This window comes from Equus asinus, chromosome 9 (genome assembly GCF_041296235.1).
Source record: "Equus asinus isolate D_3611 breed Donkey chromosome 9, EquAss-T2T_v2, whole genome shotgun sequence".
Taxonomy (NCBI): Eukaryota; Metazoa; Chordata; class Mammalia; order Perissodactyla; family Equidae; genus Equus; species Equus asinus.
Genome location: NC_091798.1, coordinates 54,545,762 through 54,572,993, shown reverse-complemented (window position 1 = coordinate 54,572,993; position 27,232 = coordinate 54,545,762). Strand labels below are relative to the sequence as shown.

Below are 27,232 nucleotides of genomic sequence, written 5' to 3'. Positions count from 1 at the left end.
ACTGAGCTCGTTACCAATCACGCTCCTTCTAACATACATCAATATATGGGGCCGGTTCTGGGCCAGGTCCTGCGACAGGGATTGTCATATGTATCTCTCCCATGGCCACTATTTTTTAATTGTGCATCTTGTGACTTGTCTCATTACAGATTAATGATCACAACCAGATGGTCTGAAAGCATCTTAAGGTGGGGCACCTTTTTCTAATTTACTCAAAGTCATAGTTCAGGCCAACAGGGACTGTTCCCTTTCAGGATGCTCTCTCACCTCTGAGTTCCTTGATTTCTCTGACTCTTAGGTTAATGAATGTCCCCAAATGAACAGGGCGTATGGCTGTTTTGGTGCCGGGATGTTATGATGCAACCTTAAAAAAAAAAGAACGCTTAAATTTTCTGCCTTTTTTGTTTGTTTCCAAGTAATGTGCAAAGCATGTTACTTGAGGGAAAGAGTTAGGCATTTCATTTTATTTGCATACATATTTGGTAATAAAAAAGACATATCTTACATTTTGATATGGTGCTTTGGCACAGCCCCACTAAATGGCCTTTACAAAAAGAACAGGCCAACTGCTTCAATGACAGCAAATAAATCCAGCCAACTCCTGCCTCCAAACATGCAAACGCAGGGGGCTTCCTCTGTTCCCTGGTTGCAGATAGGGAATTGTACTTGTGACCTTCTAGAGCAAGGCTCTCAGCTCTCTCTTTCTTCCTTCCTGAGGGGAGTGAGTCTAAAGATGATAATTACAGGTTGGAGGGATGTCAAGGGCAAAACTGAGGAAAATGTAAAGGAATGAATAGTTTGAGGCAAAGGGAGCCTTTCACTACCCCGGAAATCAGCTGAGGAAAGTGACTGGCTGACTTTATGTGTCTATTGTGCACATGCGCGCGCACACACACACTCATATGTTAAAGGACCTTGAGATTTCTCTTACTGGAAGATATGAAACTGGTGTCGGTTATGTTTCAGACAGACCAGACGCCACGCACATGGCACAAAGGGAAAGCCCCACTTTTAAGCTACCCATCTCTGCTGCAGGGCTCATGCCCTGGCATCTAGAATTGGACTTTTCTGCATGAAATTGTGTGTGAATGGAGTCGCTACCTAGTGCACTTTCTCTGGCAAAATTTTTAATGTCCTGGAAAAAAACCATTTTCTAAATTTCTCTGGGTGCTTTTTTTTCTTTTTGTAGTTTTCTTCTATGGTAATTCTTTCTCTTTGTTCAACTGAAGAATTTCTTGCTAGACAAATTAAAGGGTTTACAATCTAGATCACTTAAAAACATTCTCCAGTTCCTGGCGAAAGTCACTCTAAAATATGTTATTTGATTTTGGAATTTCATCTGCCAATGCGTACTGCTGATTTGGAACTGACTGTATTGCCTGAGCACGGGAATGCTAAAATACTCCACTGAACCAGGTCTGCATGAGTGGGTTTTAATCAGCTTTATTGAGGAATAATATACAAACAATAAACTGCATGCATTAAACACGTGAATTCAATGAGTTTTGACAGTTTTACGTACCTGTTATACCACCACCATAATCAAGATCCAGAACATTTCCATCACCCCTAAAGATTCCTGATACCCTTTATTCCTCTTTTCACCTCCAGCCTCCAGGCAACCCCTGATTTGATTTTTAACCACTTCAGCTTAGTTTGGATTTTATATAGATGGAATCAACAACTAAGGTACTCCTTCGTGTCTGACTTCTGTCTGCGTAACGATTCTGAGTTTCATCCATGTTGTTCCTAGTAGCAGTAGTTCTTTTTCTACTGCTGAGTAATAGTCCATCGAATGGCTATATTACACTTTGTTTATCTATTTATGGATACTTCCAGTTGCATTAGTGTTTTTTTTTTTTTAAAGATTTTATTTTTTTCCTTTTTCTCCCCAAAGCCCCCCCAGTACATAGTTGTATATTCTTCATTGTGGGTTCTTCTAGATGTGGCATGTGGGACGCTGCCTCAGCGTGGCTTGATGAGCAGTGCCATGTCCGTGCCCAGGATTCGAACCAACGAAACACTGGGCCGCCTGCAGCGGAGCGCGCGAACTCAACCACTCGGCCACGGGGCCAGCCCCGCATTAGTGTTTTTATTACTACTTAAGACTGCTATCTAGTTCAGTACAGACAGAACCAGTCTGTATTTCTTCAATATAGAAGAATCAAGATGTTTTAGTATATGAAAATTATAAATTGCTCCATCTGGCCTATTCCTTGATCTGATTCTGTCTCAAAGGTATTAAGTCCTTATCCTTGCATTCAGGTCTCAACACAATCAAGACCCTTTTCATTACTTTTTTTATTGCCTCTCTCTGCCTGACTCCCACAACAACGCAGAGGCTGAACCAGCTCTCTTGGCATAGACCTGTGTCTAGTACTGTCTGTCAAATCCCTACCCAGCTACTGAAGCATGGCTAGCTTCTAATGACAGAGAATGGAGTTTGAGCTCAGGACAAAGGTGGGAAGATGGGGGGACACTTAGAAAAGGTGCCAAACTTTGACTGAATTCTCAAGGTCTGACCATTCGTGTTTCAGTCCTGTATTGAATGGACTAATTCTTGCTCTCACACTTCCTCTCATCAGTCTTTTTGCTACGGGCTTTAAAGCTTTCATGTTAACATACTTCAGTAATATTAACTAGTTATTGAAAAGGTCATGTCATTGGCAGTTTGCTTGAGGGAATTCTCCCCTCACCAGTACAGTTCTAGCCATTCAACAAACCCACTTCAAATATCACCCACTTTGTTGGCTTCTGGTCAAAACTCTTCCCTTTCTTCCTACTTCAGGTTCCTGTGTCACTATGTCTTCCTACCATGGCACTTGTAAATTTTGCCTTCTAATTAGCAATTTATATGTTTGTCTCCATTACTAAGGAAAACTAAGGATTGGGGATCCTCAACACCTCCAGCATGGAGGAGGTACTATACTCAATTAAATGTTTGTTGCTGGAAGGACTAGATGAATAAAGTCATGGAGCAGCAAAGTTGAGGACTGTGGCCTCCAGCTTTGGGAATGGTGCTGAGTTTGGTGCAGTTAGCAGATTTGTTTCACGGCGCTAACGCTGGCCATGAATGAAGTCAGTATGAAGTGTTTGGCCTTTATTCTGTAGCCGTGGAGAACCACAGAAATTCCTGATATCATGTCAGACAAGCCAAGTTTGCACAAAACAGAATCAAGTGCAGAGGGAAGGGGGGCAGTTGGGCGGCTGAAAATTACACGGTGATTTGTCAGTCCAGCCACAATGGGCAACACAGGACCCAAGGGATGGTTCAGTCCATCCACTCCCCAAGTTATCTTTTTGGCTGCCACTTTTCAATGTCAGATGAATACCATACAACCCCATTTAGTTATTTGTGAATTCATGTTTTGGTTAATGCATCCAAGCCAGGGAAACAAGCCTGAACAAAACTAAAATATCTTAAAGAGCTATATTTAAATTATGTTATGGTAGAAACAGACTCAAGCTAAATCCTGCCCTGAGATTATTTTTCCAGACCTTCATTGCTGCTTTTTAAAGAAATGGATCAGAATTCTAGGACTTCAATTAAATTGCATCATACAAGCATTTAACTGATGTATATTGAACTTTAAACAGTTGAAAAAATAAAATAATATTATTAGAATTGTGTAAGATACTGTAAATATTTTCATTTTGCCTTGTACTTTTGTTTTATGCTATGCAAAGTTGCATTCATACCTAATATTAATTCTAGTTCCAACTATTAATTGATTATAATACTAAACTGTATTATATACAAAGCTTTGAATATGATCTTTTATCAATTATTAAAGGAATTTTCAGAAAGCAATTTGGGCTTCACTTGATTTTTCCTTTTAGGACAGATTTTATTACCTACTCCCTGCTTATGTTTTTACTCTGGAGTTGATATTCTTTTTTTATCATTTTATTATTCTTATAAAAATAACACAAGTTCATTACAAAAATTCAAACTATTAGGAAAGTATAAAAATTAGCATAAAAATTACCCCAAGCTCCATTAGTTTGACCTTAGTCAACATCATTCCAGACATCTCTCTGTATACACAAACATATATAAATAAATAGAGATGCGGACTGGTTCATGGAAGTGAGATCAGCATATCCAAGTTATTAACAGAGATACAATAACTTTTACTCAAATTTAACAAAAAGAAACCAACGTGAAACTGACATTGCTGAACTTCAGAAAAATATTTCTTCACTCAAAGAATATTACTTCTTAAAAGGATCTACCAACATTAAAAACAAAGATAAATTATTGAAAGATTCGAAAAAAAAATTTCAACTCCATGAGTTAGTTTTACATTGCTTTAATTGACTGTTTGCCATGTAAGGTGAGGAATTTAGTCTTATTAACATCTTTACACCTCTCCTTCTCCTGCCAATTTTTGATAATTAAGTATTTTTATTTGTCAAGGTATGTTCCTTTTATATTCCCTTCTCTAACCATAATTTCTGTAGTCATTTTGCCTTAGTTCTATGTTTAAATGGATTCATTACCAGTCTTATCGTCACAGCTTCAACATTTCTGAGCTTGTTGTTGTTGTTGTTGTTTCATCCTATGATTGTTTGTATTTTATTAATGAATGTTTTTCAAAGGAGATCAGAGGTAGAGTGACCATACAATTTATTGACTAAATGGGGACAGTTTAGAAAGTAAAAGAAGGAACCGTTAATACTTAGCCAAGACAACAGGTATACCAGCGACTGTTCTAGGCAGAGCAGGACGTAAGATCACTGAAGCTGGAGGTGATGTATTTCATAAGTTCTTGCATGTTTCAACTCAGCACTTTTTGATGCATTTAATTGGTGCCAAATGGCTCCTTACACAAAGGAGCATCTATTTGAGGAAGAAGTTTGCCTCTGGCTAAAGGCCCAACAGCTCACTTCCTGGAGTTAATGGATGAGTTTTAAAGAGTCCACCAATTTTTTGAAATCACATCCATAGTTCTGCAGACATGTGCATTTTTCTGGAGAGATAATCATAGCAGTCATTAGGTGTTCAAAGGGATCTATTGCCCCATAAATATTACTTGCTAATTTCTATTTCACAACAAATCTCCAAAAAAGCTACATCTTTGGATCATGGTCTCCTAACTCTCCTGTAAATAACATCACACAACTATAACTTCACACTACTGTTACTTAATATTCATTGTGGGTTAATATAAGAAATGAACAAACATAGAGTGTTTCTGATCTTTTGTAAAACTGCTAGTAATGACTTCCATTTTAGTTTTCAATATTTCTTTCATTAAGATTCATGCAACAGTATTTAGTGTTAGGGATACTTTTTCCTGCTAGCTAATTCTTATGCTTCTTTCCCTAAGCTCTATCAGCTATTGAGTTGTGCAATTCACTGTGGTTTCCTTTCAGCCTGAACTACCAGAGAGGTTATTGAGAGCCATTTGAAGCTATTTGAAATAGGTATCCCAGTCTAGATTTTCTAGAACTATGTATATTTCTCTTCCACCCATATGTCTCTGGAGGTTCTCCACCAAACCATTCTCTTTTCTTGGTCCTTAATCATTTCCCTTTCCAATATCTATTGGTGGTATTACAGCTGTTTATTTTAAACTGTAAAAATGAATGGATGGATAACAGATCATCTACAATGATTAGGGGAAAAGTTGTCAAATGTCCACTTCCCTTTGCTTTGCATAGTCCTGGCCTATAAGATCGATCATGAGGTGTTCCTGACAGAGAAAAGACATTAACGAAAAGAAAAAAAAAATGCTGAGTGGAAAATAAAATGATAATTCCAATAGTGGCCAGCAAAATGATTTAAAACATATGAAAGTTAGTGGATTCAAGTTAAAAGAAAAACACACATATGAAAACTTTCCCTGAAGTGTTCAAGTGCCTCTGCCTGTATCCAGCCTAAATACACTTTCCCAGGAAACTGAAAGAACAAAAGCAAAATTGTGATGAGCCTTAATAAACTTTTGCGTATGGAGAATTTAGCTGCCGGTTCATGTAGGAAGTTTAGGAAACAGTTCACACCTGAAATAACACTGAAGTAAATTCAAGAGATTAACTTTTTGAAAAATCTTTTACCCTGATGTTAAAGAAGTAATGCTTCACACCCCCAAAATATTATCTGAAATGTTGACAGGAAAACTGTTGATTTAATCCTTTGCTCTGCAGAAACATTAAACTTATCGGTTTCCTCTTTGCCTTCCTTTAATTACGTTTTCCTGGAATTGGCAGGCCCTGGCAAGCCCCCAGGCAGACTAGCCCCCTGGGCAAATCTTCCACTGGCCCTGCCTTGCTCTGTTATGCCATGTCTCATTAGCGCATTTCTAAGACGGGGCCTTCTGCCCTTTCTGCCAGGGCTATGGTCTCTTCCTCCTGTTCCTCCTCTCCCTTCCCCACACGTCCGCTTCCATCTGAAAATGCTGGAGAAAGAGGCTGAAAAGTAATACCTTGGCAGTTGGGGTAGTGGCAATAACCACAAGTTGGAGATTGTTCAGCTTTCTCTGGAAGTTTCAGACTGACAATCGTGAAATTAATGAAAAATAATAGAAATTCTCTTACCTCTGTTCAGACCCATGGGGATGCGTTTTTCTCTTTAGCAGTGTCTGTGTTACTTGCACTTCCCTAGAAAGTAAGCTTAGGAGTAAGATGTTCAAAACCTAAGAATATGGAGTATGTTGCAGGTTCATCTGCAGTTCAACCACAAATACAGAGCATGGAACAAGCTTTGGAAAATATAATATAGAACATCTTAGCCCTTTTATGGTATTAATTTTCTCCCACATTTCTTTAAGTTACTTTGTGCGTGTCTTCTGGCCTCTGTGTCTGCCTGTTTTCTTCTAATTTTTCCTTTCAAAAGAAACCTTCTGACAATGTGACATGAATGTCCTCATTTAGGACCCATGCCATTTATTTTGCTTATATGCTTGGTTAAATACTGCATTTGGCTCATTCTTTCCATATGGAATTTTAATAAAATCATTATTCTCAAAGTAAAAAAAAAAAAACCCTCATTTTTAAACTAAAAAACCTGCACTTAATTAATCTTTCAAGTAAGCGAACAAGTAAAAACTAGTAAGGAACTTGTGGATACTTTGAAAATTATTGCTTCTCCTTATTCTTTCTCTTAGGTCTTGAATTCCCCAAATATTTTTAAAGTCACTTTTCAGGTATAGATCCTGCTATGTGGCTAATAACAAGGAAGGATAAACAATTATAGTTATTTTGATGACTATAGTCTATTGGCATAATTCAGTATAGAATAATATAATAAAAATATTCTACTTCAAATAATATGCTTTTTTAAAAAACTTGGATCATGCAGAGAGTAACTCTATTTTCCATTTTGCTTGGTCTGTGTCAGTTGTGGATTTCCCCAGCTAGAGTCTGTTTTTCGGTTTGGGTATGCAGAAATCACAAATGTGCTTCCTTCCAATTTTGATCTTGCTCTGTGCTCTTCCCATTGCAGTTGTAATCCCCAATAGTCTTAGTTAGAAGCAGGCAGATTCTAAAACCTTCACACATTTTGCCATGTTTTATTTCCCCAAAGGAGACCACACCACCAAGTTAATTTTTCTCTGCTTTCATGCCACCCAGTGCTACTTAAGAACATATTGGAAAAGGCCATTTAATTCCATTAAAATTTCTTGCAGCTCAACTTAACTAGGTCTTTTCCATTACTCGATGAGTATTCTTCCCGAATTGAATCACTATTACATTCCCCACAGTGCCTAATTCCCATATTTTTCACTATTCTCTTGCCCAGAATTCAAATCTCTTCATTCCCTGAAGATCACTTTGCCTCATTCTTTGAAGACTAAATTCCTCTTACGTGAGCTCGTCTTGCGCCTCACTTCTCCACAACAACCTTTCTCTAACTTCATCTATTTCGTCTTCCCCTTCTTCAGAGGCTAACATCTCCAGTCACATCCTTGACCCCATCTCCTCCTGCCTCCTTGGAGACATTATTCTACTGATTATTTGTTTTCTCTTCAGCCTATAGTCTCTCTCTGCCTAAGACACTCCTATCCTGAAAACAACAAAACAAATCTTTCTTCAGCTCTGCTTGTCTCTCAAATTTCCTTTCTTCAGATTTTTTGAGTGTATTCTTCTTCTCCTCAACCTAATCTTTAACTCCTAACAATTTAGTTTTATCCTCATCACTACATTGGAACTAAACTTGCAGAAGTCACTGGTATACAATCTACTGGTAATCAAATCTAACGGCCTCCCTCAACCACCCGTTACTCTCTGTAACATTTGACAGAGTTGATGACACTATCTTTCTGGAAACCAGAAGTGTTTCCAGAATCCTAAATGGAGTCTTTTGTCCCCATGCTCTGTTTCTTTAACTGGAAACTTGAACCTTTATCTTTTTAGGCTGCAATTTCCCTTCCCCAATTTCCTTATTGTAGATATTCTCCTAAGAACTTTTTCCCATATACTCTCTATAAACTCCTTTTCTGAAGTTTTTATCATTTTAAACATCTCTTCTGTGTGAATAGCTCAGAAACCTGCTAATCCTAAATTATAAGCCTCTATTTCCTGTTTTGGTTGGACTTATTCACATTTAGATTCTACAAGTATGTCAAACACAACAGGTCCGGAACAGAATCCCTTTATTTCCCCTTCTCCAACCTGCCTTTTTCAATCCCCCTTTCAGTAAGTGACATCACTATTGCCCTGTTACCTAGAATAAAACATTGGTGTTCTCTTGGACCTGTGATTTCTTTGCTCTCAGAGCCATGAATGCTGAAGTTCTCATAGATATGCTGCCCTGTTAGCCCTTTTAGATACATTACAGCCAGACCTTTTTGTAAAGCCCTTTATAGATTACTGCCCTAACAGTTTCCTATCATTTACAAAACAAAACCCAGACCTTAGCATGGCATTCATGGTTGTTCACAGCATGGCTGCAGCCTGCCTGTCTGATTTTAGTTCTCAATGCTACACTGAACACCAGGCAAACTACGTTATTTGCTATTCCTTGTACTCACCTCCAGATTCCTGTTCCCAAGGCTTTGCTCATGCTGTTTCCCCAGGCTCCAATAGTCTTCTCCACCCCTCCCAGTCCTTGTGGTCTGAATTCTACCCATTCTTCAAATGCTACCTCCTCAAAGCTTTCTTTGATCTTCAAAACTGGAAGAAAGATTTCCAACCTCTGAATTTCAGTTAAATTTTACTAACGTAGCCAAACTAGCTTTCTTTTGCTTAGTGTTTATGTGAAATTTTTTTCCTATCCTTTTACTTGTAGTCTATTTGTGTCTCCATGTTTGTAAAATGCATTTCTTATAAACAACATGTAATTGGGTCTTAGTTTTTTAATCTAGTCTGTCAACCTACGCCTTTTAATTGTGTTCTTTAGTCCATTTATATTTACTGCAATAATCGATATATTTAGATTTAAGTCTACCACCTTGGTGTTTTAATTCTATTTGTTCCTCTTGCCTCTTTTATTATTTATTTTTTTTGGTCCTCTACTCCTCTTTTCCTATCATTCTTTGGGGGTAGTTAACTCAACAATTTTTTTTTAAGTATTCTATCTCCCCTAATTATGCCTCTTTGCATAACTTTGTGCTTCAGTGGTTACTATTGAGATTAAAATATGCATCTTCAGCATGTCACATTCTATGTGTGAAAAATTACTTCAAGGAAGATCTAAGAATTCTATGCTTTTATTTACTATAACTTTATGTATATATATATAAGTAAAGTTATTTTTTTTACAAAATAAGTTTTGCATAAAAACTTTACATATATATATGTAAAGTTTACATATATATATACACCATAAACTCCATACTCCTTTGCTACCATTTTTCTTCAAAGAGCCCTTAATCTAAAGAGATTTTGTCATTTGTATGTACAAAAATTAGAAATATTTTTAAAAGATTGTTTTAATTTATTGAACTATTTGCATTTTATGCTGTTTCTATTCCTTATAGAACAGATTTCTAGCTGATATTTCCCCTCAGTATTTAGAACTTCTTTTAGCATTTCTTGTAGAGCAGCTCTGCCAAGGATGAATTCTTTTGCCTTTTGTCTAAAGATGTGTTTATGTCACCTTCATTTTGAAGGATATTTTTACTGGATATGTAATTCTAAATTGACATCGTAGTGGGTTTTTTCTTTAATCATTTTTAAAATGTCATTCCATTATTTTCTGTCCTCCACATTTTTTCTGATGAGAAATCACCTGAAATTTTTGTCATTGTTTTCTTGTTCCCTTGTATATATTGTCTCTGTTTTCTCTGACTGCTTTCAAGCTTATCTTTTGTCTTTAGTAGTTTCACTATCGTGTATCTAGTTCTGTTTTTCTTACTTAACCTGCTTGGATTTCTCTGAGCTTTTTGGATATGTTATTTGTTGTCTCATTAATTTTAGAAAATTCTCAGACATAATTTCTTCATCTATTTCTTTTCTTCACTTTTTTTCTCCTCCTTCTGGGATCCAATTACATATATGTTGGACCATTTGATCTATTCCATTTTTTTCTTCACTGTTTTTTCTCTCTGTGTTACTGTTTGGGAAATCTCTTCTGACATATCCTTAAGTTTATTGATTGTTTCTTCTGCTGTGTGGACATCTGCTGAAAGTCTTATCAAATGAATATTTCATCTCCCATATCATGTTTTTTATTTTAGCATTTCCCATTGATTTTCTTGAATAATTTTTATCTCTCTGCTTTAATTTTCCATATATTCACACATGCTGTCACCTTTTCCTCTATATCTTTTAACATATTTACTACAATTATTTTAAATAATTATTCTTAAGTATTAATCAAAATAATTATTTTAAAACCCTGATAGTCCAGTTATCTAGGCCATATCTTAGTCTGGTTATATTAAGATTATATCTGATGGTGGTGGGTCCTATTTTCTTTGTGTGTGTGTGCTTTATAATTTTGATTGAATGCTGGACATTCTGTGTAAGAGAACAGTAGATTCTGAGTAGATTATACTTATACTCAAAATAAGTTTGCCTCTTCTTCTGTCAGGCTGTGAGTATAATTGGTGTGTCAATGTCGTCTGTAATTTAGCAAGGTTTGGATCTTGTCTTTGCTTTAGTTATGTTCAGTGCATTACAGGGTTTAAATTCCCCCAGTGGTAAACTGCCCTTGCCTTGAACTCAGTGAATGGCCTGGAGCCAAAGGGCTCCTCCTAGTTCTTCTGCTATACTCTTAGACTCCTGTGTGCCTTACATGCCTGCAACAGAGAAGGAGTTGCCCTTAGTGTTCCCAACCCTCCTTCAGCAGTAGACTGCTCTTACCCAGGACTCAGTGCATGGCCTAATTCTCCAGCTCTGTCCTCAGATTTAGGCAGATCCTGTGTTCTTGAATTACTGAAGCTTTCTATCAAGGCTTCTGCCTCTCCCCAGTGTTGGACTGTTTTGGATGGGAGAGTTTATATACACAGACCCTGCATGCCTGCACCTCAGAGGTGTTTGCACTCAGCTGTCCGCCCTTTTCTCTGTGGCAGACAACTGTTGTCTCATATTCATGTAAAGTTGGAGTGTGGGAGGTTTTCTCTTGATTCTGTTTATCCACCCTCAAACTTAGGCAGTTCTTTTAACTCTTAATTTACCTTGCAACTTTGAGTCTCCAATGGGCTCAAAAATTATGATTCTGTAGGCTATTTGACTTATTTCATTGTTTAGGTGGGAGCAGTGTTTCTCATAACTTTCTATATCCTAGACAGAAGCAGAAGCTCCCTATTGCATTTTATCCTTAACGCTTCCTCAGATTTGGTTCTCCCAGAAAGAAATCCTAAGAAAAGGATTTGAGTTCAAGTAGTTTATTTGAGAGATGATCCCAGGAAACCCCAGCAAAGTAGTGGGAGGAGAGATAGGGCAGAGAAGGAAGCCTATATAGTACATTAATGAGTAACTGTGGTGCAGTCCCAATGGGGACTTCTGGAAGACTGTATGGAATCAGCCTTAGAGAGGAAGCTGGGTATTTATCCACCACCTCCCATCTATAATTGATTAGTTGCCCTGCCTGTGAGTGGAGCCTACTCTATGTCAAAAAAGGCAGAGAACACAGGTGCTTGCAGTAGAAAGCTGTTGACATGAGGCAATGTGGGTGGGCACAACAGTGTTTATCATAAACGCTCCAATGAACTTACTTTATTTCTCAGACATACCAGTATGCTAAAGCCAGATGTTATTGAGCAGATGATTCATGCCGGATTTATCTTTGTGTTCTCCTAGCACGGAGAATAGTCAGAAGATAATCAATCGATATTTATTAAATGAGAAAATACATTTTATAAACTACCGATATGTAGAATTCTGGTTAGCTCCTCTTTATTTCCTAAACTCCTCTCAAACCCACATCCTCACTGCCCCCAGTCACTCAGATAACATAGTTTGTTCTCTTGTCATAAAGTTTAAATTCATCAGACTGGTTGGAGTTTTTAAACATCATATTGATTTTCTAGCTAATTTGAATGCATTATAATTTTAAAATATAATTTCCAAACCTACACTTTATCTAACAGATATGTTATATTACTTGCAGCCAACAATGATAAGACATCCACCAACAATTGTTTGCTACATTTGTGGTCGTGAATATGGAACAAAATCAATCGCCATCCATGAGCCACAATGTCTAAAAAAATGGCATAATGAAAACAACTTGTTGCCTAAGGAGTTAAGGAGACCAGAACCTAAAAAACCAGAAGTCAGGACCATCACTGGTAAGTTTTTTGAAAAAAAGACTTGAGTGCATAAGGGAAGATTTTCTCTCTAAATCTGTAAGAGTAGAGATATTCTTTTCTTATTTGTTTAAACAACTGAAATCAGCAACATTTACTTTCTTGGCTACAGCCAAATAGGAAAAACAGTTCTGGAATGCCTGCCCGAAGTGCTGCCTTCAGATGCTGAGACAGAAAGACACTACGTGCTGGCAAAACTGGGCAAGAAGAGGCAGGGGGCCAGCCCCATGGCCGAGTGGTTAAGTTCGCACGCTCTGCTTCAGCGTCCCAGAGTTTCACTGGTTCGGATCCTGGGCAAGGACATGGTATCACTCGTCAGGCCATGCTGGGGTGGCGTCCCACATGCCACAACTAGAAGGACCCACAGCTAAAAATACACAACTATGCACCTGGGGGCTTTGGGGAGAAAAAGGAAAAATAAACCTTTAAAAAAAAAAAAAGAAGAGGGACCCACTGGAATTTACTATATTTCCCGAAAATTACTTTCATGTACCATCAAACATAATACTTAAAAAATGTAGAACTTAAAAAACCTTTGGGGCATCTGGAAACAAGTCTTCCAATATAAATGTATCTTAGTGTTCATAGAGCAAAGGTACCAAACTCAAATGCTTACAGGGTCCACTAGCCAGGTTGCAAAATTTAATAAATTGGTGCAGGTGTGAAAAAAGGGAAGTTGGGGCCCATGGTGAGCTGGAGAGCACTGACTGTCTCGCCAGTTCCAGCTGGTATTATTCATTCAGAAATTTAGCCCAGTGTGGTCACACATTTCAATAACACATTAAAAGACTGGAAATCTAGACATCTATATGAAATGTCCAGATTTTTTAAATTTTGCGATTAATATATTGTAAAGCACTGCTCAAGCCAAAGGAAACTGAAAGTCCATAAACTGCCACGTGTGGCCTCATCACAGAGCCTCATGCCTACTCTTTTAGGAAATGAGAATAAAGTAGTTCAGAGAATATTTTTGCCAAGCAAGCTCAAACTTGCTCATCACATTTCTACCATTGTTATTTTCTCAGTTGAGCCCCTGATTCAAAGAAAATCCTTCTTAGTTTTAGGAGGAGTATCATTTAGTGCATTCGTTCTTCTTACGTAGCCATAGATCTGCAGATCTGGGAGGTAACCTGGAGGTCATTTAGTGTCAATCAGTCCAGAACACTCTTGTTAGAAATGTGACCCAAAGAGAGTTTTACAGCAACCCACAGAATGTAACCTAGATTGTCACGATAAATTTCTAGATGTTGCTAAAACCCAACTATTCACAGTCTTTGCTAAGAAGAGGACTCTGCATATAGACGGAAAAGAACTCAAGATGAAAACGTCATGTATTGAAATTACAGCATTTGCCCACAAAGAGATTGTTTACCTCATTGAAAAGCTCTTCCCAGCAATTCTCATTTGGTGTGGAAAATGAGTTTCCTTCACTTCTGATCTTTATCACTTCTCTGCTTGAGCATAATTATCACACATCTAGAAGAGGTGACTAGTTTGAAAGCCCAGGTAGGTTCCTTGTTCTGTTGTTGCCTACAGATGGAAAAGGTAGGTCTGATAGGTGCACGTCCCTGCAATTTTCCTCTTGGCCTCATGCTATTTTTATTTCTGAAGGTACTCTTTCTCTGTAGGCAAGAGAATTCCCATTACCATTTCCACCCTATGGACAGTGTAGTCATAGAGTTCAAATTACCCTTCCTCCAGACCCAAAGCCAAAGCCTTATGCAAAAGCTTTTAGAAATGTGATGAATCAGGGCCGTCCCAGTGGCACAGCAGTTAAGTTTGCATGTTCTGCTTCTCAGCCGCCCGGGGTTCGCCGGTTCGGATCCTGGGTGCAGACATGGCACCACTTGGCACGCCATGCTGCGGTAGGCGTCCCACATAAGTAGAGGAAGATGGGCATGGAGCTCAGGGCCAGTCTTCCTCAGCAAAAAGAGGACGATTGGCAGTAGTTAGCTCAGGGCTAATCTTCCTCAAAAATAAGAAAAAAAAAAGAAATGTGATGAATCATCTACAAGTGAGAATCAATGAATACTCTGGAACATCTGAGTCCACATTAAAACTCATATGAATAAGGAGAAAGTACCGTTCTTTTTTCAACAGTTTTCGAAGCACTCAAAATATACATTTGTATCCTGCATAGAAAGTGGTATTTGCTTTATCCAAAGGAGAAATACTAGGTTTTCTGGGGTTTAATTTCCCATGGATCAAAAAAAGAACATTAGGAATGGGCATGTTAAGGAATCTGAGGTTTGTCATGGTTGTGTGAACCATTAGACAGAAATCATATAAGAATAGCCTGGGCTTTAATGAAAAAATATGTGCTATGAAAATGATAAAAAGTGTGTTATATATTTTTGAGTGCCTGGCTACATTTTGGGGGGCCTATTTTGGACAATTCTAAAACATATTCAATTTAATGTACTAAAGTCATTCTATTTAAATAAGGTTTATTAAAGCTGAGTCCCACAGTTTCTCTAAAACAAAGCCACATGCCTTTTGTCTATGCTCTGCCAATGAAGATTATACATCTCTCAGCTATCTTTGTTGTTTTCTTAAGGACACTTCTTTCCATCAGATTAACTATTCTGCTTGTATTCGTCACTTTAATTATTTAAAGAATCTTTGAGTTTATGACCATAAAGAGGTGATGCATTTTTAGGATATAATTCATCTTAAATTCACTCTCAACTGTCAGTTTTGACTTCTAAAAACATTCCACTGAAGGATTACAGAAGAGGAAAATACAAATACATGTCCTTTTTCCTTTGCAAGCTTATATTTAGAGGCATCTGAAAGAAGGCCACAAGTTATATTTGCAAGAAAATAATTTGCATGATAATAAGCAAAGATATTAATAATTAGTGAAGAATGCATATCATAACACATAAAGCAATATCTTCCCCTTTGTAAAATCCAAAGAGTGAAAAATCTCTGGTTCATAGCTAACTTCACTCAACCTTTGAGTGAGCAGTACTTTTTTTTTTTTGGCAAAAGTAACAGGATTTGTTTAAAAGCCTCAGTCAACAGGTATTTCCTGAAAATATTTTCCATAAAAAGTAGGGTATGGTTCTCCAGAATGAAAACTGATCCGTTTTACCATTTTCTTTTCCTTTTCTTTCTTTTCTGTTCTCTTTTCTTTTTTCCTTTAACTTCCCAGCCAAAGGTTTCTATGATCTCGATGCCTTAAATGAAGCTGCCTGGACCAGTGCCCAGAGCACGTTGGTTCCCTGTGCTGTTTGTGGGCGCACCTTCCTGCCAGACAGACTGATTGTTCACCAACGATCCTGTAAACCAAAAGTCGCCAAGTAAAGCTCTCTCTCTCTGCTGAAGTGTTACAGCCATTAAATCCTTCTGAAAGAGATTGGGATATGGCGGGAAGGAAAAAAAGGGAGGCGAGGAGAGGAAACAAAGAAAACTGGAATTGACCAAAGGCTATCTAGCACAGGAAGCCCAGCTCAGTGCTTTGGTGGCAAAAATGTGACCACTGTGTGATGGGCAAATGTTCTGCTTTTAACAAGCAGCTGCATGCATGTTCAGAGACACACTGTGGGGCATGCGTGTCACGCTTTTGTGAGGCAGAATTATAAGTGGGCTGCACCTCATCAGAGCTGGCATTTTTGCCTCAAGGAAATTTCAGAGCCAATTGTTGCCATTTTATTTCCATTCTATTTTCCCAAACAAGAATCTGAACCTCACAATTAGGACTGTTATTTAGTGAACAGAGCTTTGGGTGGTGACTTCAGACAACTTCTTAGTCCCAAGAAAAACTGGATTCTTTCCCGTCCTTGTGCTTTCTGAAATAACTTGCCACTCCCTGCTTCCTCTGATCCAGGGAATTGTTTTTAATTGAGTTATTAATTGGGAATCTTCTTTTCTCTATAAAATTATTCAACAAGACAGACACTGGAAAAAGAGCTAAGGACTTAAAGTACTAGACCCATATCTAATTCATACTCCCTTACCGATAGTGAGAAATATTACAGAGAGATTTCAGAACCAGTGCCAGCCTCATATGTCAGAGATTGCTACAAGGGGATTCATAAAATGAGTGGAGGCTACCTCCTTCCTTCTATAGGAGAAGCCCAGTGAGAGTTCTCCCTGCCCCCCTAGGGGCTTATAGGTGTTTTATTGTTGAGGTATAAAAGGCTGCCAGGAAATTCTGTGCCTCCCCACCCGAGGCCCATTCACAGTAAGTGGATTGTGAGACTGCTCTGTGTTTTAGAGTCCCTGAATGTGTATTCCAGAGGTGGGGCTCTCCTGGGAGGATGCCAGGCCCAGGGAGGTGCTCTGCCCAGGAAACTCTGCTCCCCCAGGCAGCTCTGCTTCGCCTGGACTCCCAGCAGTTTTGCTTGAAATCTTTGTTCATTTTATGGCCGAACTTCAGGGCAATTCTGGATCCACTGGGTTCCTGCAAGCCTCATATTCATGACCTTACACAGCACAGTTAACTCCAAATTATATAAGCAAATCTATTTGACCTAATATTTTGATCACACGTCTACGTATTACAGAAGTTTACATTAGGATAATTTTGCTAATCATTTGGTTTTTCCTGCCTGTTCTAAAGGAAGCTAGAGATGAGCTTTTTAAAAAGTCTTTAGATACCCTCAAATAAGATTATCATCTTATGAAAGACTAGCATTTAATGTCTCATAGTTGATGGTTCGGTTCTTTTATTTTGTTAAAAATGACAACAACATCTAATAACTCACACATCTGTGAGTGCGCTATGGGTCAGGCACTGTGCTTAGTGCTTCCTATACATCAGTCTACATAAATCTCACATCAACCCTACAAGTAAATCTCATTATCCTTATTTTGCACATGAGGAAACTGATACTTAGCCTAAATAGCTAACTCAAGGTCACACTGCACTTGAGTTAAGAGATGGAGTAGGGAAGCAAACTCAGGAATGTTGGTCTTCCAAACCCATAGTCTTTCCATTGCCATTTGTATGCTAGACACCATCATTAATAAAATTAACTATACTAATGCAAACGATCGGACAAATGTGAAAAGTTTTGTACAATTTTTAGTAATTAAGGCAAATGGGAGTCTTAGGGTGCTTGTAGTTCAGCTGTTGGGCTGAGTTTATCTTAAACTGAGGTGAAAACAGAAGTCAGCTGTATTGTGTTTCAAAAGACACTTGCGTTCTGCTAACGTTTAGAAGTCAAATAGCAGGGGAAATAAAGCAAAAGTTCTGGCCTCAACATTGAAAGGAGCTGCCATTTGGAGACATAAAGAGAGATTCTTGGGCTCTTTGCTTTAAAAGCATGACCAAAAGCCTACTTTATCTGTAGGAATTAAGTCTGTGAGCTCTTGAAGTGGTTGAAAAGGCCGAGCTTTCATAGGGGTCGTCATTTCACAGGGAGCAGCTTGAGGTACATCAAGGGGATGACTTTGGGGACTCCACTTCCAGCTTCACCTCAGTGAGCCAGCAAATGTAAATGGATTAAATCCTGAGCAAGCTCAGCTGTAATGACTTCAATTGAAGAGTTCCTGTCCATTTTCAAGGCAAGTCATCAAAGTCTCCCCATTAATAGGAAAGAGCTCACCTGCTCTCTCCCAACTGCCCTTCCCCCAATTAGTTCACTTCTGTTCCAATATTTGTACTCTCAAAAGAAAATAATTTCTTTAACAATAGTTGGCACCTCCGTGAGCTATGAATTTGAACCTCGAAATGGCTCCCACAGATACTGTCCTCGATGATGAAGAACAGATCCTAGGTGAAGGTACTTGGCCCTCTTACACTCACCCAGGCAGTTATTGGTCTGGGATGTAAGGTTATTACAGGCACCAACAACAATGCAATTCCCTCATTGCCCTGTTAACTGGTGCTGCACAAACTTTAATTGAATTCCCCTCGAGTCGAGGTTATGAGAAGAATTCCAGGATTTCTTGATGCTCATTTGCACACTGAATTCCCATCCAAGTTGCAGGGCATGTCCTATCAGAAGGGAACACTGGGGACTGAACAAGCACATCCTAAGGGAGGTGGAGAGGGAGAATCTCCTATTAGGAGTAAGCATGGGAATCTGCCTCCTCATCAGGCAGCCTTGGAAGCAATTCCAGATGGGCTCCCAGTATTTCCAAGGATCATTCTTAGATGACATTGCCTTAGCCTAGGGAATACTGGCGTGAGTCTCTTCATGGAAAAAGAAGCTGCTACTGAGAAGCAGACCCATCTGTGAACAGGGAAGAGATGGAGGGCAGATATCCAAAGTCCTCCACCCCTGAAAACAGCCCAGGCACTTTCTGTACTTGTCTGCTTCTGACATTAACAGTATTTCTTCTTTACACCCCTGTCTAAACCAACTCGTATGTCTTTAATCCCATATCAGATCAGGGCAGGAAGTTCAGCCCTTTCCTTCCCCAATCCTGAGGAGTTCTTTTCCACCTCTGGCAATGGTCCATCTTCCTTTATCATTTATTACTTTCCTACTGACTCACCGTCTGGCCCACATGAACTACTGTGCCTGTTTCTGCTGGCCCTGCCCACTCTGTGAGCACCGTAGGCAGAGATGAAAATGAGGTTTTCCTGCACTTGGAAGAAACAGCACAAATGAGAAGCAGTCAGTTGCCAGTGGGGGCCAAAAAGGATGGTGTAGAGAGACTGTACACCAGGAAAAACACTGCTAAGTTATCATAGGATGGTATACCTTTATTCTGAGTTGTTTTTAAATTTTGTTATAAAAATATTCAAATAGATACAATCAGAGGGGAAAATATCATGATGTCTCATGTTCTCTACACCCAGGCAGATTTAGTTCTTCACATCCCACTAACGTTGAATTTGAATGGCTTAAATTTCAACTACTCTTTTGGGCATAAGAGGGAAATGGAGGTGGCAGGGAGAGGTGCTGGGAGCATGAGATTCCAGAGTCTTTCTGATAATGCATTTTAATTCTACTTCAAGAAACATGAGATTAAGCCAGCATGGATGTAAACCAACTGAAAATCTGATTTAAAAAAAAAAAAAAGTGAAACCTGGCCTAAGCATCATAGAGGCTAGGTCCTATCATTGATTCACACTTATCACCCTACAGGCCAAGGCTGTTCAGATAATTCTTAGTTGAGAGTGTGTTAGGCAAAATAATGGCCCCCAAAGATGTTGAGGCCCTAGTCCCCAAAATTTATGAATATGTTACCTTACATGGTAAAAGAGACTTTGCAGATGTGGCTAAGGGTATAGACCTTGTATTGGGGAGAGTATCTGGGATTATCTAGGTGGGCTCAATCTAATCTCATGAGTCCTTAAAAGTAGAGTAAGAAGGAAAAAGGATGAGTGAAAGAGATGGCAGCACAAGAAAGATTCCACACCCCGTTGCTGGTTCTGAGATGTAGGGAACTACACGCAAGGATCAGAGAGAAGTCTCTAGGAGTTAAGGGTGGCCCCACCAAACAGCCAGCATGGAAATTGAAACCTCAGTCCTATAACCACAAGAAACTGGATCCTGCCAAGGATCTGAATGAGCAACGAAACAGTCTTCCCCGGAGCCTCCAGAAAGAATGCAGCCCTGCCAACAAGTTGTTTTTATCTGGTGAACTCAGGGTTGAACTTCTGATCTACAGAACTGAGAGAAAATAAGTGTGTGTTGTTTAAGCCACAAAGTTTGCAGTAAATTTGTTTTGGCAGCAACAAAAAACTAATAGAAGAAGCATCTGTGCGGAATAGGGTAGGACCAATAAATCTTCCTGTTGATCAGAGAAGTAGAGCCCTGAAATCCACAAAGGATGCTGGCCATCTCCACTGCTTGATTAGTGAGGAGGATGTTACAGCCAATACGCAGTAGAGCAGATAGCCCAAGGAACACTGGCTCCAAGATTTGCCACCAGTTAATACACTGCTGTTTTGCAACATGTACAAATTCTGGATGCAGCTTTTTAATGTTCTGTTTAATTAATGTTAACTTTAATATTCTCTTAATATTCTTAACCACAAAACTGATACTGTCATATGTACACACTTGTTTTAAAAATAATAATAAATGGACAAAGGCGTTTGAATTATTTGGTAATTGACTTTTGGCACCAATGACCCCATGGCCCTGCCCTGCCCAACTGTCTGTCCTTTCTATGAGCTGCAGAAAGAAAACAATTGCCTAATCTGAAATGGTAGATGGTTATTATTATAGGAATCTCTAAAGTACCGACTGAAAAATAGTCAAAACATCCAAACTCTGAAAGTACAGATATGGTTTGAATAAATCCCAAAGTTCTGTTATGATTTTCACCAGGGTCTTCCTGAGGGGTCATACGCAGATCTAAAAAGTAGACTGAACCATCAAAATGATTTGCTTAACGTGTAGGAAAAGGGTGGACAAAAGCATCTGATTTGAGGACTGGCATTCAGCCAAATTATCAAGAAAGAAATTTGCCTTTAATGCCTTTATCTTCTCTCTTTGAACCTTCTGCCCTCTCTGCCCTCCCATCAACGTTTCTCCAGGATCCTACTGTCCCACCTTCCACCCACTACTGCCTACACTTCTGTTTCTTTTGGAGCAAAATCTCAAGTGCTCCATGCTCCTGACATCTCTCCATCTCTCCGACTTTCCCCTTCAACATCTCACTGCCTGTGTCCCTTCCGCAACTTTGCACTAGGTATTTCATTAGAGGCAAATTTGAGAAAGTCATCTATGCTCAGGGGCTCATGGAAGATAATGGTTTAATATGCTATCCTTTTCAGGAAATATTTTAAAAGAAGTTTCCTAGAAATATTATGTCTTTAGCCAAAGTAACAAAATCCATGTGATGGAATTTTAGACAAAATGTTGGAGTGGAAGTCAAGAAAGCATGGGAAGTGGGCTCTCCCTGACCATTAGTGTCCCTTATCACACCACACAGACCTCTGCTAACTCCACATCTGTGTAGAGGCCTGTCTGTGGGGTGTCCATTTACAGCTGGGATTAAGGTAGGCAGGCTAGTTTCTGTAACTGATAGAACCAAAACATTATAATGGCTTAAATAAGATAGAAGTTTATTTCTTGCTTTAATAAGATCCCTGGGCAAGTGAACAGGGAGATGTCCCTCCTTCATGAAATCATTTAGGGCCCCAGGCTGATGAAGTCTCTGCCATTTTCAACATGTGACACTCAAAAGTTGTCCTGGGAGGCTGTCTCCTTTCAGCCCAGCCACAAGGAGAAAATAACATGGAGTTACCCCTTCGGCAGGCTTGTGGAACCATTTCTTGTAGAAGAAATGCTTATCCTTCCACTCATATTCATTGGCTAAATCTCAGCCACATGGCTGTACCTAAGTGCAAGGGAGGCTGGGCATTGTGTTGTCGCTGTGGCAGCAGGAGGAAGAGGTGAACAGGGAAATGGGGGAACAACTAGTAGTCTCTGCCATGCGGCTCAAACATAAAGCTATTCCTGGCTTCTTGTTAGGGGACCACTTGCCCTCTCGTGGAAAATTGACAGTTGAGCACATAATTGATATTTGGGCAAAAACCCAGGAGGATAAGACATTGTTTTTGCCATCAAGGCAGACAAGGTTGGTTCAATTAGGACCCAAAAAGACAAGACTTTTTAAAATTGCAGTTATTTTCACATATCAGGGATACCAACATCATTCACTGTTTAAAGGAAAGATTCTTTCTCTTTCTTTGTTGTTTGAAGAAACACATTAAGGGCATTTTTGATATGCAAAGTTTAGTCCTGGGTTTAGTCTCAGAATGGTAGTTGCAGCAAAGAGGAGAGAAACAGTTCTACAAAAGAATGTAAATGGCCACCTTTTCAGTGGGCAGAGCTCCAACTTTGGGGAATCATTATTGAATAAACTGGTTTTTCAATCTCTGGTTAGAGCTTGACAAAAAAAGAAATTGGAGTTTTGGACTCAGAGTTAGATCAAGGGGAAGTCCCACCTACATGAGAAGGGACTGAAACCATAGCAACGTGTCAGCAAGACAGACTGCAGGTAGGGGACTGCCGACATTGGGATAAGGCTGGTGGTAGACTTGGGACCAGTGATCACTGTTACCAAGTTGTAAATGTTCCTTTCCTGCATTGTAATTCTAATTCTGTGCATTATCTTTAAGCCTTCACTCTGCTTTATTGTTAGCTGTGCTGAGGTGTGGGGTGGAGTGCTGAAATAAGAGGGGAGCCAATATCTATACATGAACAAACAGACCAAGAGAGCACTTGAAACTGCATGGAGCATGCCAAGCAGCAGTTAGGGGCAAGAGATGGCAAGCAACAGCCAAGGCAGCTGCGTACTCTCCAGTAATCCTCAGAATCGTCTGAGGAGAGGACTGGGATTCCTGACGTCATCTAATCAGGACTTAGATCCTGGTTATTTGGCTAGCAAAAGGGTATGCAACCCCGGAAGGCCAGAGAGCATGGGTATATGACTAAACATGCTCCAATAAAACATCAGTGAACAATGTAAGACTGTGTGTAACTGAGCCAAATGGTGATGTGCAGGCTCTGACTCCTGCGGCCAAAGCAGATGGGAGACTGGCATCGTTAGGAAGACCTCACAGCAGAGGGAGGTTGGAGCTGGCCTTGAAAGGAAGAACAGGTAAAGGCAGCAGGGACACTAAAGGACACCCCAGGGAAGAAACTTACAGAAACTATGATCTACTCTAAGTATTGCAGGGTTGGATATGTTTTGTTTCCACTCTAACTGGTTTGTTTTTCTTTGTTACTCTTTGGGATTCGTCCACAGGATTTCCTGATAACTTGATAAGGCATGTTACTTTGCCTTAATCTGGTGCATTTTCTAGACCACAGCTTCCTAACCAGTGTGCCCACTGATTGATTTGCTCACAAATTAATCTCTTCGGCCCTCCAGACTGTCTGTCAGGGCCCGTGGGGCCCACCTCTGCCTGTAAGCAGCATCAGTGGTTAACACCAGTGTGCAGTACCAATATCAGCATTTCCCAGATGTGCTGTAAAGTGAAACATGGTGGAAAGCTCTATAGCCTATATGTTCGTAAGTGGCATTGACCATGGTGAAGACAAGTACAAAGTCTTCAGACTGTGGGATCAACTCATAAAAGAAGTTATCAAAGTTCACATTTTAGTTATTTGCTCTGGCTAAAATTGCTATTTCTCTTCCTCTTTTTTTACATACTTCCTTCCCGACTTCTATCACCAATGTGGAATTTTCTGGAAAGATGAAGAACTCATATCCAGAAGGTGGTGAAGCAATTCCATATACCTTTTAGCAATGAGGGCTAGAAGGAACACCCTTGAGGCAATCAGGAAAGGCTCCCAGGGGGATTCAAGAGCAGGTGTATTGTGCGTGGAGGTTTCTGGGAGATCAACATAGACAGCAAGGCAGAGGAACAGCTGGAACAAGGATGAAGGATAGGTGCAGGATTTGTGTGCAAGGAAGACAAGGGGTGACAACAGTGAAGTGATCAGGGCAGTTATGGCTTCATTCTCCCAATCTCTTAGCTTGCAGTAGGTGCTAAAGCAAATCAGACAGGTTGAGTTGTACGGCTTGTCTAGTTTTGTTCCATGGGACATTGGACAAGATGACATCTAAAGGAAAAATGGAGTGAGTGAACATAAACGTTAGGAGGGTTATAAATCTACCTCTCCAATTTTCTTCCCACATTTGTCTTTTCCTACTTGTCATCCTCACACAATATCATCATCTCCAATCTCCAAATCCATTTCTGTTCATAAGCAGGCTCATTTCACAGTTCTATCAATAAGCACTCTAGCCAGAAGAGGGCAGTATTTGGAAGCAATGAATGCAAAAATTCTCACCGTGCAGGCCCAGGCATCGCCAGGCAGAGTCTGGGTTCTCGTTTTTTGTTTTCTCTAGTAGCAAACTATAAATGGGACACGAATTCCCTCCTGAAGTCATATCAAGTGACTCCTTCATCTCCTCCCTTTCCCAACTTTTTAAAGAAATAATCATAAATACTTAGGGTATAGATATCAATTTCACTTCATAACAGACCATGGTTTGGCCATTCTCTTAACACAGAATATAGAATGCAACCATCTAGAAGTTGTGAGTGATTCAGGCAAAGCAAGCACTTTGCTTAAAGTACACTGCTCTTATTATGCAGCTGACAAGTCGAATTTGTATTCTACCCAGTTTTTTTCAAAATGATTGTATAAGTTGCTTATCAACTTTCTCAACACATGTTTCTTGAACGCTATTAGGTGTCATGTACTGGCTGGAAAATGGGGAAGTACGTAGTAACTGAAAAAGAAGGGATACTGGGTGATGTAGATGGATGGCGTGAACTTGAAAGAAGCTGGAGTTTTGAAAAAGAAAGTTCTCAAAGATAAAGTGATGGAGAATAAAGACAATACCTTCCCCATCCCCAGGCACTGTGGGATGTGGCACTCTGACAGAGTCCTCAGGTGACAGCTAAGATTTAGAATAAGAAGAATTCTTCGGAACATTTAGAGAAGAAATTGAGGATACAGGAGATTTTGCTGATAGCAGATCCCGAGGCAATAAAGAAGGGCTTCATGGCAGGGAACGCAGACGGCTGGTGAGTGTACAGTCTGTGTAGCCACTCAGAGCCCCACGCCGAGAAGGGCCCCAGGCTTGATCTAATGTCTTACTGTTACCGTCAAGAAAGTCTGACTAACTTTTGAACAAGAGGCCCCACATTTTCATTTTATATTAGGCTCTGTAAATTATGTAGCTGGAGGTCAGGGATATGTGGATGTTTGGGTGAAGTGAGACTAGAGAATTTACAGACCTGTCTGTGGATAAGCCTCCATGATACCCTGGGAAGCTTGAATTTCTGGTGGTGGTTAAAGTAAACAAGGATATAATTTCCAACGAGATTAGCCCTGATGGCCTAAAAGGGAACCATGGTTCACACTTCTAAATAAGGAGGGATGCCTGGAGAGAGGCAGTGTTCCAGGAGCGCGCACTGTTCTGCGGGTCAGGAACGGTGGCTCTAACCTGGAGCATGTGGGGCCTCACGTAGGTTTAGGGGTGCTTGGTGCTCAGTTGTTTCCTTTCTAGACTGCAGTGTTAAGTGGGGGAAGTGTACTAAAGGGCGCTTTGTGGGCCTTCCTTACATCCCACTGTAGGCAATGCTGTGTCTGAAAGAGAGGAATCTTATCAGAAGCCATGCAGCCAGGTAAACATCTGAATACGGTAAAATACATCAGACTTTTCCTTTGTGCTTTCTGAGGGTGACGTCCAGCTTAAAGAGCCCTCCCCCTTGCCAAGACTATATAGTCTCTTAAACTTCTTATAACAATTTTTGTTTTTACATATAGCCTTTAATTCATCTGAAATTTTGTTAGTATATGCATAGTAGGGATCTAACTTTTTTCTTCAATCAAGTTCTCCAGTATCATTCATTAATTGGTTTATCCTATATAAATGGGTTCGTTTCTGCTGTTCCATTCTGCTCTATTGATCTATTTTCCCATCTCTGCAACATTATCACACTGTTTACATGTTTTACCTTTAGAGTATATTTTGATATTATATGCAAAGGCTGGCTTCCTTTTCAAAAAAATTTTGTCTTTTATTATTTATTTCTTCTAGATGAACTCTAGAATCAAGTATGTCAAACAACATAAATAATTCTCCTAGGATATTGATTTGTATTAAATCAAATCAATAATTTCTTTGAGGAAGAATCAGCATTTTTATAATGTGGACTCTTCTCATTCAGGAACACAGTATCCAATTTATGTTTAAAATCGTAAATCTTCAATCCTGAATTCCATTCACATTCACGCACCCATGCTAATTTGCTTGTTTTGCTGATAACAATCTCTTTGCATGTTTTCTACTTCTTTTGTGAAATGCTTGCCATCTCTCTTTTCATAGGCATGCATTTCAGCTAACTCTGAGGAGCGGTGAAGACATACAGAGTTGAGAGCCTGAGTACAGTAAAAACTTCACACTCAGAAATTTTCTAAATAAGAGGAGCTTTTGTTCATTTCTCAAACCTATGTTATTAAATTGAATTGTTTATTCTAAGTGCTCTAGAAAAGATGGAAAGTTTTGCCTTAGATGCTAAAGATGTTCACATCCATAGTTCCTCTGTAATCAGATAGTTAAAACGCAAAGCCATATGAAATTAAATGCAAAACATCATTGCAGATCAATACACAGCTGGAAAAGCACTCCAGATAGCTCCCTATATCTCTCAGGAAACTGAAACCTTCCACAATACTCATCTTGTAAAATGAGAATATTCATAAAGAAGAAAATCATTTTTATTCAGCCAATTCGCTTATTCCACTGTCCAAGGCTAATCAAGGCATGTGATTAATAATATTCCCTTGAAATTGCATGCTGGGAAGTGTTTTCACTTAGGTTTAATGAAAAACACTTGGAAGCAATTGAGTGCTGTGGAGAAGTGGTTAGTTATTATCCTTGTTTATGAATTAGCATGAGTTTAAAGAGTAGTTGATGCTGAAGGCTAAAGCTTTTATTTCTTTTTCATAACAATGTTCCATCCAAACTGAAACAGAAAGATTGACAAATGTCAGAGGGCATTTAGCCTACAAAAGAAGCCAGAAGCCAGAGAATTGAAAGAGATGGTGAGGGGGATTGTCTGATAAGCACGCGGAGGCCAGCAGGTGGCAGTA

At 39.4% G+C, this 27,232-nt stretch overlaps 1 protein-coding gene across 8 annotated transcripts in view; it reads left to right on the top strand.

Annotated features, from left to right (window-relative positions):
• The window catches only part of ZNF475 (zinc finger protein 475), a 60,056-nt gene extending 39,334 nt beyond the window's left edge, over positions 1 to 20,722 (top strand). For 6 of the 8 annotated variants that reach the window (XM_014859572.3, XM_044781093.2, XM_070517543.1 and 3 more), the window contains 2 exons: positions 12,500 to 12,680; positions 15,856 to 20,722. In XM_014859572.3, the coding sequence (XP_014715058.1) occupies positions 12,500 to 12,680; positions 15,856 to 16,007 (333 nt within the window). In that variant the 3' untranslated portion in view covers positions 16,008 to 20,722. The other 2 variants (XM_070517545.1, XM_044781094.2) reach the window with 1 other exon arrangement.
• The last annotated feature ends 6,510 nt before the right edge of the window (positions 20,723 to 27,232 follow it).